The sequence below is a fragment of the Capsicum annuum genome, chromosome 3, assembly GCF_002878395.1.
Source record: "Capsicum annuum cultivar UCD-10X-F1 chromosome 3, UCD10Xv1.1, whole genome shotgun sequence".
Taxonomy (NCBI): Eukaryota; Viridiplantae; Streptophyta; class Magnoliopsida; order Solanales; family Solanaceae; genus Capsicum; species Capsicum annuum.
In genome coordinates, this window is record NC_061113.1 from 38,115,736 (window position 1) to 38,128,535 (window position 12,800).

The window sequence follows — 12,800 nt, forward strand, 5'->3', positions numbered from 1 at the left end:
AATGAGGCATCTTATATGCGTATTGTTAGAGATGTATACTCTATTAGAGATGTGTACACTTTTTCCTTCACTAAATTTTTTTCCCACTGAATTTTCTCTAGTAAGGTTTTAACGAGTCACATTATTCATCTAGACATTCAAGAGGGAGTGTTATAAATGTATTACATTATAGTGAATGTCTATCAAGATCTAATAAGATCTAATTGATATCTATCAGACTTTGAAGTATCTGTCTTTTAGTCAGAAACTAAGAGTATTTTTTCCTATAAATAAAGGGTTTTATTCATTATATTCTCAATTTTATTATCTCTCATCTCTCAAGAGAAATAAAGAAGCCTTTCCTTTTCTCTCTTTTTATTCTTCTAGTTCTTGCTTTCATATTTTATAATAATTATTATTATTTCATATAATTCTTTTTTTAAATAGTATTATCTAGCTTAATTACTTCTTCTAATTTTTTTAAGGGGCCAAACTTTGTGAACAAATTTGGTTTACTAATAAATTAAAAGAATTCAATTGTCATAGTCATCATATTTGTTGCTAAATCAGGACACGTCTCAACAAATGTAAATCTAAGCTGTCACTAATATAAAAATACACAACTTGGAGAAATTATTGTAATCTATGCTGTCAGAGAATTGTAGAGGGGTTGACAATCCCCAACGGGCAATTATATAAGGACTTTACTTTTTGGTTATTTATCCATCAATAAAATTTCCAACATTACATACTGCAAATCAAATAAGTGCTCAGAAAGAGAGAGATGGGTCTGAAAGGAAAGTTGATATCACAAACAGAGATAAAAGGTTGTAAGGATTTGTTTCATGAAATGTTTAGACACAAACCACACCAACTTCCAAATGTAGTACCACAAACTATTCAAGCTGTCGATTTACATGAAGGAGATTGGGGTACCGTTGGCTCCGTTGTCAACTGGAATTATACTCTCGGTAACATTTTCTGATCACATATATTTTTTTTAATTGAACAGTCCAAGATTATGGTGAGGTTAAGGCCGAGTACTTTAACCTATATAATATTAAATCCAAACAAAAATTGTTTATCCATTTTTGAAGTTAATATTCCATATGATCACTCTAAGATTCTTCTGTACTATATAAGCTATTAACTCTCCATTATTTTTGACACTTTCAAACAGGTTGAATAAGTTATAATATAATAGTCCGGGGAAAGATGCATAATTGAGATATTAGTTAGTCAAGAGATTATTTATCCCATTATTTGTAATCGTAGTGATGAAATAAGTTATCCCATGTGTATATATGATGGGATAACTAATCTCGAAATAATTAATTTTAAAGTTAATTATTTCGAAATAACATGTTAACAATCAACCTACCCCTTAGTGTTTGACATGCTATATACATTTGATCCTGTAGTTAAAACAAGTAGGGATATAGAAAAGCTAGCATGTATATCTTCGGATCAAAAATCAAGCCAAAACTTTGGAGGGCCCTCCAAACGTAGCCAAAACATTTGCTAATTCATTCCCTTCTCTTCTCTGAAGTAAAACATGAATTCGACAACTAACGTGTTAATTATATTATTTCTCAATACCATCGTGTCTTCTTGCAAGTGTCCTTGCCATAGTAAAGTTCAAAATATTTGGCCTCCCCGAAAGTTTGGCAAAACAGGCTATTAGTTCATCAGATCAGTTCATTGATAACTATAGCTTACTTCAAAATTATTTTATTACCTTTTTAAACTTGTTAACTTTTTGGATCTTATTTCTCGGTCCAAGTTTGTGAAGAACTTGGTTGAAACTCCTCTTCTTCTTCTTTTTTTCTAAAAAATAAAAATGGGGGTGGGGAAGGAACTTGGTTGAATCTCTTTGTTCTAGGCTGAATCATTTTTTTAAAAAAATTATTTAGCTTAAATAATGGAGCTTCGGAAAACCTTTTGTATAAATTAACCAAAAAATAAGAAATACACAAAAATAATCTTCCATTAAGTCTAAATCGATTATTTTGAATATCTTTTATTTGGATAAAATAATACTCTAGCAAATATATGATTAAAATAAAAATTGAAACCCCTCCCCCACCCTCAAAAATAAAAAAAGCATGATTACAATGAAAAGCCATTGCATCTAAAGCAAAAATTAAATAAAGAATAAAAGATTATCAAAAAATAATTTAGGTATAGACTGAATAATTAAACGTATCAAGGTTAAGGATGGTTCCAAGATATTCTCTGTGTGAGGTAATATTTGCCATTTAAGTAGAAAGAAAAAAACAAAGAACACTTTCACTTCTCTTTGGTCCTGTAATAATATATATTTGTATTCCCGACTATTTCATCTATAAATCTTTTTGTTTTTTTGCACAAAACATAGAGGGAAAAGAGAAGGTTGTAAAGGTTGTTATTGAAGACATAGACGAGGAGAAAAGGTTAGTGACATTCCAGGCATTTGAAGGTAATTTAATAGAGGAATACAAGACCTTCAAAGCAACTGTTCATATTGAGAGTGAAGGAGAAAACAGCCTGGTCATATGGACTATCGAATACGAGAAGCAGAATGAAGACGATCCAGAACCCTTCTGTTATTTGCAGTTAGCCGTTAATCTGACCAAAGATGTTGACGCCCACCATATCAAGCAGTAATATGCTACGTTGCTCGAACTCTTTAAAAATGTCTAAGAATGTTTACCAAATTCTCCAGAAATAATATATTTATCGAGAATTTAACACAAATAAGACATTATTTATAGAGTTCGAATAATACTGAGAGGACATTAATTGTTTTCTCTTGTGAATAAAGGGAGTTCCATATTCTCTATGCAAGTGGTGCTTGCCCCAAGTTCAAGAATTCAAGTGGTTGTGCTTGTTCATGTTTGTATTTCTCATGAAGATGAAACTTGCTTTGTTGTGCTTCATGAAGTATGTTGTACTATTTTCATAATTTCTTCGAGAACGAAATTTATTTGTGTGAATTAAGTGAATCTCATCTTCAATCTTCAGTACTCTTTCCTCCTTCAGTTTTGTTAGATTTTACGTTGTTATTGTTGGGATATATACTATTAATTATGTGTTTTGGATATAATATTTATCATAACAAAATTATTTATTTGATTTTAATAAAGAATTAAATAAATTATACATTTGGTTATGTATACATTTACTTATTTAGTAGATGATTTTGTGTATAGAGTTTAACTCATACATGAAAAATTAAATCATATGTTCTTATAAGTATAAATATTATATTCACAATAAAAGATGAAGTTGGACAAATATTTTGATGATTGTAGCATAAGATTAAATATAATTTAATGTTGATTATGAAAATCTTGATGATTGTAGCACAAGAATAAATATAATTTTAATCTTGATTATGGAAATGATTGTATTTCAACTTCTTGTGCTAGTACACTTTGTGTGTATTGAACGGATCAATGAAGGATAATTATTTATGTTCTGAATATTTATAAACAACTCCTTTAAATCATTAAATGTACTTAAAATCTTAATCTTGCTATAAATTATTATGATCAATGTCATATGTTTGTTGTCATGATCTATTAAAAGGTGAAACTCTTCAATGGGTTAAAATGTTCCAAATAGGTTGGATGATGACAAATGACTTTTGTGAAATAATGATTATTAGATAGAATCAATGTCTCGGCCTGATGGTACCCCTTTATGGTAGATATGAAATAAATTAAGTATATAAATACAAAATTAAATTAATTAATAAATTAAATATTCAGAAATTTAATTCTATTAATTGATATTTGTAATCTTAACATGAGGAGTTAAATAAGATTTAATAAATAATTTTGAAATTATGCCTACAAGTGCAATCACGATTTTTTGTGAAATATTTATAACTTATTATGGTAGGTTAATTCATTCATTTTATGAATTAGTGCCATAGTTGAAAGCCTTGCTAATTAAATTTATGGTCCCTATTGTGGCCGAATAATTAGGAAATAAATGAAATTTATTTCTTAATTAAAAATATAGGATTTTATTTTTGATGGAAAGGAAAGACCTAGCAGATTTGGAAAAGGATTTAAAAACCTTAAAACTTATGTCTATACAGAGGCGGATTTAGGATTTCTAGCTTGTGGGTTTCAATGAATAAATAAAGTTGAAAAAAATAAGGAACCACCACAGGAGTTTGAACTCATGATCAACAGCAACATGGCACGCATCTTAAGTGTGCCCCTCCTATCACTAAATCATCCAATTACTTAATTATGAGTTCTCACCTGTTAATATTTAAACCTATTGAGAATTTTTTTAATGTAATTAAACGCCTTACAGTAGCAGGTGGGGGTTCCCGAGAACCTCCACCCGCTACCGTAGATCCGCCCTTGTGTCTTATATAAGGCGGTCCATCAAAGAAAAAAAAAAGAATTTTCCTGCGTTCTTCCATGAGAAATTCGTCACATTAATTTCGCCTATTCTAATGTTATTCGAGTCACACAGTAAAAGATTACGAATCCGAAAGATGATCAAGTAGACACTCCTTGCTCTTGGTTGAAAGTTTTATTCGGGCTTGTGTCACATTTGAAGAGATAAGTATTGATTTTATGTTTAATTAAAATCTAGAGAAAATATATCATTTCTTTCCTGAATTTGTCCGTATAACATATTTAGATCCTAAACTACATGGGCTATTATATACATCCCTTAATAACTTTCAAATGAATTTTATACCACCCAAAAATACTATACCACTCTCACTAAGGAGAGTACAATACACACATGCCACGTTAAAGCCACATAAATAAATTATTTTTTTTTAAAATAATTTCCAAACACATACACACACTACGACACTGCCTCGCCACCTGCCTCCGCTCTTCATTTGTAAATTTCAACCTCCATTTTCTTTCTTTTCTGAGTCTGCATCGTGAGCTAATTTTTGAAATCATTATCAACATCAAACTTCAACCTCTTCGAGATTTTTGATAGGCAACAAAAAAAAAGATGTGGAGAAACATGAATGTGGAGCCAAATCAATTATCTAGATGTACTTATTTGAGCCCAATACAAGTCTCTACCATAAAGTAATTGTTTGTGAGACCCCGTAAAACTTTGATCATTTTATTTGTAGTCCTCCCACGTGCGTAACGTTGATTTTGACTTGAATTATGTTTTAAAGTGTTTAAAGGGTGTTTTGAAAAAGTTTTAAAATTTGTAAAAGGGGTTCGGGGTCATTTTGGGACCCGAAGTAGTGAAGATCTGCAATAGTGGCGTGTCACGGAGGATAACCTTTGTGATAGCAGCGAGGCACAGAGGGTAGCCTTCGCGATATTGGCGTGTCACTCTGTTGTATTAAAAACGTTCAGTTTTATTTTTTCCACTTGGAGTGAGGAACTTTTGGTCTTTTTACCCCTTTCACGACTTATAAACATAAAATAGCCCTTTCGTTTTGGTTTTTAAAGATCAAAACACCATTTATTCTCTCTTAAACTCAAAAATCAAGAAAACTCAGGGGTTTTACAGAAAATTCAACATTCAAGCTCCAAACTTCGATTTCTCTTCAAATTGTTCTATATTTCAGGCATGTTGATCATCCCTAACTTGTATTTTTACATTGTGGCATTAATTTATTGAATATTCATGTGGTTTAAATGCTGGATTTGAAATTGAGGTTGAGGGTTTTTTATTGTTATTGCTTGAATTATTTGTCCCATGTTTTAAATTGATTATTCATGCTATAAATTGGTGTCTTTGGGACTGAATTGGTGCATTATTTAAATGATTGGAATGGGGGACATGAGTTTTCCCAAATTGATAGAATTTTTGGCTTGATAATGACATTTACCTCAACCCACCTTATAATCTTGATTTTTAATATGGATAACTTCATGGTTTAACTTGTTTTTTGAACCCATTACATTAAAAGGTAAATGGATAAATATGGTTTTGGAATGGCCTTGGTGGCCAAGGATTGGAATTTAAATGGAACTTGTGAGTCAATTTGGTTAAATGGTTTTGGTTTCACATAATTGTATTAGCTTGCAAGTATATTGGTATGACGATACCAAGTGGTAAATGCCTTAATGAATGATGATACAAAGTTTATTCTCATGATTCATTACTCATATTTAAGATTTTGCAGTCTGTGTTCTATTCAAGCTCAAGGCGAGTTATTTACACTTAGCATGGAAAAGTCTATGTTTATTTTAAATTATATTTTTACTTGTGCATCCACCCTCACATACTCAGTACATTTCAGATGTACTTATATATTTATATTCTACATTGTCTTATAATATAGGTTCTACTGCTCAGTTCCAACAACACAATTGACTACGGACATCGCCACCTACATCCCGACTTTTGGTGAGTCCTCATAGTCCGAGGATCCAGATCATCAGACTTTGATTTTGATGAAGTGTTTTAGTTAGTAGTTGTCTGGTTATGTTCAGGTCAGCTGGGGTCTGTCCCAGTGGCTCTCTAGTTAAAAGTAGAGGCTTGTCCGACTGTTTTCGTTTTAAATTCATAAGTGTCAGTTTTAAAGACTTCCAAGCTAAATATATTCAATTGAGATATTAATTCAGTTATCTTTAGATTTCATATGTCAAGTTTACTTTTATCATGAGCTTCTAGTTTAGAAGGCTTAAAGGGTTAGCTTAGGATTATCATAGTCTTGAGTACCTTGTGACGTCTAGGGGGTACTTTTGGGGCATTACAAACTATATGCAACACTACAACTTAGGATACGGAGTCCCACACCAGCAAAACATGGGAAGGATGCTGGGTATATAAGTAAGCAAGTCTTAATCCCTAGTGATGCGTTTTAAAGCCGTGAGGGCCTAGGTCCAGAGCGGACAATATCACTAGTGAGCTGGTCTAATAACAATAAACTTTGTGATCCATAACACTTAGTTTCTAAAATCCTTTTTTATTATACTTTATTAAGGAGGTTCTTCTAACTGACATAAACCATGTGAGCTATCATGGAGTTTAACGTCTTACCCATATTGGGGAGAATTGTTCTACCTTTACCCTCGGAATAGAACCTTAACTTAGTGATCACTATACTTAACCCATATTGGGAATTAAACCTACAGTGGAACGTAGTTATGGGGCATATGACCTCGAACTCATAACCAGCTCGGTGCTAAATACTACTCCCATGTTACTTATATGCTCATACTTTAGGAAACCCACCTTAAAATAGTATAAGGGTGTATAGAATGCAAACCAGTTATACATCTTTTTCTTTAAATCATAATCAGGATGATCAAATGTGAATTCCATATCTTATCTTAAGATCAAAAGATCAATCTTTGTTTTAAATCATGGTATAAAATTTGTCATATGGAGCTTAAGAGCATAATCTTCTTGTAAGCTCAGTACTTGTACTCAGGACTTATAATATACATAAAAATTCTTAGAAATTTATGACAAAACTTCATGATCAATAGTCATCTTGAAATCTTTCAACAATCCAAGTCAAAATAATGAAACTAAAATCATAATATGAATCTTATAAGTTAAAACATAAACATAAGCAATTCTTGATATACTTAAAGCTTTCAATCTCATGGTAATAATATGCTTCATCAATATAGAAATTTGGATGTGAACCCTAATTCAAAAATAAGTAAGTTAAATCTTAAAATCATGCACTTTGGGAACAAGGATGAAAGGATGCCCTTGTTCATAAACCCGACATACCTGAAGCTCCTTAACTTGGGAAAGAAACCCTAATCTTGATATTTTCTTAAAGGTTCTTAAACTTGGGGAGCTTGAATTCTTGATTACTTTGGGAAAAAAGAATTGAATTTGTTCTTGGGGAAGGAGGAGGGTTTGTTAAGAGTGATTTTGAGAAGAAGGGCAAATAATGCCCTAAAAGATACCCTAAGTCGTGTTATGAATGATTTGGTTGAGGGGGAAAAGATCCAATTGTACCTCAATCATTTAAATCAAGAATTGGACGCAACATCCCCACTGCGACGTGGCCTTATCGCGGTCGAAAGAATCCCTCACCTCGATGCGGTAAGTTTGAGGTCGGGACTAATGCCATGATTCAGGCTTATAGCGGTGACCCACTGGTTTCGTGATCCAAACATGCCCCAAACCTTGTCTGAAAAATTTGAAACTCTTTGGAGGCATACTTTTTATATTCCTGAACATGAATTAACTTAAAAACTAACGTCTTGAGGTCGGGAAGACCAAAGTAAAAATCATCAAAGTTTAGGGGTCTTGAAATTTCTAAGTCCCCAACACTTGGTAAAGTTTTCAAGCCTTAAACCCCTTACTCATGCAACTAAGAACTGAATCGAGCCAGGAATAATATGAGGTATTACAATATCTCCCCCTTGGGAATATTCACCCTCGAATGTTATTGGTTAGAATGAGAGTACTGTACTAAGGCAACTAAGATCATATACTGAACATGAATGACATGGAAATTGATTACACAACTGAGTCTGAAACATGATACATGAATTGAACTGGTTTCGCGAATGAATGCATTGACATGAGAATGGTTACATAGATGGAATAGAGAACATAAAAGAATCAATCTAAAGAAAAGTCTTTACCTCAAGCTAAATCTAAGTTTGCGGAGAAAAGATATGGGTACTTGGTTCGCATAGCTGTTTTTGCTTCCCAAGTAGCTCCCTCAACAGACTGATCCCGCCAAAGAACCTTAACCAAGGGAACTTTTTTATTCCTTAGCCTACAAATCTGATGATCAAGGATCTCAACTGGGACTTATTCATAGGAAAGACTATCCTTAATATCCATATCTTCTAAAGGAGCAACTATATCTGAATCACCAATACATTTCTTTAACAAAGAAACATGTTGCAGGCAACTCAAGCTCATAGGCTACCTTTCCAAAATAGATCAAAATTCTATAAGGGCCAACATAGTAGGCACTGAGCTTTCATTTCTTGCCAAATCTCTTCACTCCTTTCATAGGCAAAATTTTTAGATAGATCAAGTCGCCAACATCAAACTCAAGATCTTTTCTTCTCACATCCGCATAAGATTTCTGACGACTTTGGGCTATCCTCAACCTCTCTCAAATTAATTGAACTTTCTCCATAGCCTCAAAAATCAAATCTGGCCCTATCAAAGCAGTCTCAAATACCTCGAACCAACAAATAAGAGATCTATATCTCCTTCTATAAAGAGCCATAAATGGAACCACCTGAATACTGGAGTGATAACTATTATTGTAAGCAAACTCAATTAAAGGTAAATGGTCATCCCAACTACCTTTAAAGTCAATAATATATGCCCTCAACATGTCTTCCAAAGTCTGAATGGTCCTCTCCACCTGACCATCTATCTGAGGATAAAAAATTATACTGAGATGAACTTATATACCAAGTTCCTTCTAAAGGCCTTCCAAAAGTAGGAGGTAAACTGAGTACCTCTGTCTGAAATGATGAAACACAAAATCTCGTGCAACTTAACCAACTCCCTAAGATAAATCCTGGTATAATCCTTAGCTGAGTACGAAGTATGAACTAGCAAGAAATATGTTGACTTGGTCATTCTATCAACAACCACCCAAATCGAATCATGTTGTCGACGCATACAAGGAAACTCTGTCATAAAACCATGTTTACCACTTTCCACTTCCAATTGGGGATGCTGAACTCCTGAAGTAAACCACTAGGACTTTGGTGCTCAATCTTAACCTACTGATAATTTGGGTACTTAGCCATAAACTCTTCAATATCCTTCTTCATACCACCCCACCAATAGATTTTCCGTAAATCACGGTATATCTTAGTGGCTCCTGGATGGATAGAGTATCGCATATCATGCGCTTCTTCAAGTTTTTATTGTCTCAAGACATCAACACACGGAACACATAACCTGTCTTATCAATGAAGCATACCATCTCCCCCTTGGGAGAAAACCTCTACTTTCTAATCTCTAACTGCTTCCTTCAACTTAATCAAACTAGGATCCCTATCTTGCTTTTCTTTTACTTTAGCAACCAATGAAAATTTCGAACTATTCTAAACCCATTTACTACCTTCAGTTGAATCAACCAATCGAACACCTAACCTAGCAAGCTAATGAACCTCATGAACTAAATTCTTCTTATTCTCCCCAAGATAAGCAACACTACCCATAGACAACTTGCTAAGGGTATCTGCCACCACATTGGCTTTGCCCAGATGTACAACACACTTATATCATAATCTTTTAACAACTTAAGCCATCTTCTCTGACAATAATTCAGATCTTTCTGCATGAACAAGTACTGATAAACTCTTATGATCCATGAACACATCGACATGATTCCCATAAAGATAGTGCCTCTAAATTTTCAAGGCAAAAATAATAATTGCCAATTCAAGATTATGAGTTGGATAATTTTTTTATGGGGTTTAAGCTGTTCAGAGGCATAGGCTATGACCTTACTTCTCTACATTAAAACACAACCCACGCCAACTCTGGAAGCATCACAATATACTACAAACCCATTTGGGCCATCTATCAAAGTCAATACTGGAGCAAAAGTAAGTTGAGTCTTCAACTCCTGAAAGCTATTCTCGCAGAAATCTAACCACTGAAATTTGACCTTTTTCTGGGTTAGCCTAGATATAAGGGAAGAAATAGAAGAGAACCCTTTAATAAAACATCGGTAATAGATAGCTAAACCAAGAAACTCTTAATATTAGATAGAGAGATGGGCCTAGGCCAGCTTCTCACTGCTGCAATCTTTTGAGGATCAACTTGAATGCCATCACTAGAAATAAAGTGGCCGAGAAAAACTATTGATCTCAACCAAAATTTGAACTTACTAAACTTAGTGAATAACTGATGATCTTTAAGGGTCTGCAACACAACCCTCAGATGGTCTGAATAATCATTCTCACTACGGGAATAGACAAGGATGTCATCAATGAAGACTATGACAAACATGTCCAAGAACGGCTTGGACACCCTATTAATCAAGTCCATGAAAGTGCAGGGGCACTTGTTAGTCCAAAAGACATAACTAAAAATTCTTTGTGACCATACCAATTTCTGAAGGCTGTTGTAACACCCTTAATCTGGTACCCGAAATACTACACAATGCTCATGACCTCAAAGGATTATGAGCTAACCCATGACTTATATCTATACCTGAACACTGCATAATATCATGTAAAATACGGAAATAATAGACTAAAACATGCCATAAGGTTCAAAATAGATAAAACATAATATTTGAGAGTATGGTATGTCAATACCAAAACATGAACTGAAATAAACTGTTTGAACATACTGGAGTCTGAAAAGCCTCTAACTGACTGAACTTTCTGAATAAGGAGTTGATGGGATATGTCCCCAACTAACACCATCTATTGAAAGCTAAAGTGGAATAATAAAATAACTAATAATATCATTCTCGAATAATGAGGACTCACTACTAAATCTGGCTGCTACTGATGCTCTAGAGCTTGTGCTTCTGAACCTATGGTATAAAACACCATAGCACAAATGCATCAGTATGATTGAATGTACTGGTATGCATGTGAGGTAGGCTAAATGTAGAGGGTTCAAATACATGAACAATACTAACTGACTATATAACATGAACGAGAGAATACGTGCATGAATAAATGACTATAACTGAATTTGTGATGATACTGACTACTGAGTCTGAATACTGATAACATGAGTATTGATAACTAATCCTGAGTGACTGTATCTGATAGTTTAGGTTCTGATGGAATTAGCTGAGTTTCGTACTGTTCTAGTTGACTGTATCTGACAATCCTAAATTCTGTAGAACTATCTGACTTTTATTACTGAGGCTGAGACTAAAACTGTAACTGTGGAAAGTATTTATCTAACGAACATGCCCTAAATAAAGCAATATAGCTGAGTTGGGGTCTAATCTGTAACCCCAATTGGAAGGATGTCAATACTACGCCACCGGTAAGGATAAGCTGTGAGTGAACCTTAACTAGTAGGTACTTAAATAAGAACGGTGGGAACCCTCAACTGGCAGGTAAGCCACCTCATCAACCCTCAACTAGAAGGTCATATGTCTCAACCTGTGCTGGCTACGTAGTTCTGGAATACAAGAATTGCTTCTAAGAATCACATCCTCTACTAGCAGGTGAGTTTTCATCCTTGGGTTCACTCGATGCTAAATCCTACTCCCATCTGAATAGACACTGAACATGATTAATTCAACTGAACTGGACTGAGTTAACTGAGTTCTGTTGACTGATGGAATACTACTGAGATTACTGAATTGCTGAGCTTTCGTGAGTCACATGATTGACTGAGTTCTACTGACCATGGCTTGACTGAGAGTGTCATGAAAAACATGACACTGGCTCTAGGTACACAGCTAAGTTGTCGGGTACAAGTACCCCCAGGACTTGATAGAAGGAAACTGACAAGGCATGACGTTCTTAAATGCATGACCAACATCAACAATCCACAATATAATAAGTTGGGGATTTCATGAAGCACATGGTTATCATAAACTTGTACATGGTAGGAATGCATATAATAAGTAACATAATTTCATACTTCAACATCATGAGCATTCCAACAAATATCTACATTGCACGTCGATAGCATGGGAGTTATTTGAACATAAAGGTAAGATATGCATTTATCATATGGGTTACAATTTAGCTATAATACACAATTTCTATCCTCTTAGGCATTTTATCAAATACCTTACATGCACAACTTAGGGAATAGGTGTAATCATCATATTACACATCATAACAACTCAATTCATGAATTTCAACTTGCATGCTAACGTAGTCTTATGAAAAACGCGTAAAGATTCCAACTCGGGAACCGTACAATAAGATAAACATGGTTACAAAACA

General features: G+C 33.9%; 1 protein-coding gene across 1 annotated transcript; it reads left to right on the forward strand.

Moving 5' to 3' along the window:
* The first annotated feature begins 617 nt into the window (after positions 1–617).
* On the forward strand, positions 618–2,981 carry LOC107863915 (kirola). The gene is made up of 2 exons (XM_016710115.2): positions 618–950; positions 2,357–2,981. Exons 1-2 carry the CDS (start codon positions 764–766, stop codon positions 2,623–2,625), a joined length of 456 nt encoding a protein of 151 aa, XP_016565601.2. The 5' UTR covers positions 618–763; the 3' UTR covers positions 2,626–2,981.
* Positions 2,982–12,800: the final 9,819 nt, after the last annotated feature.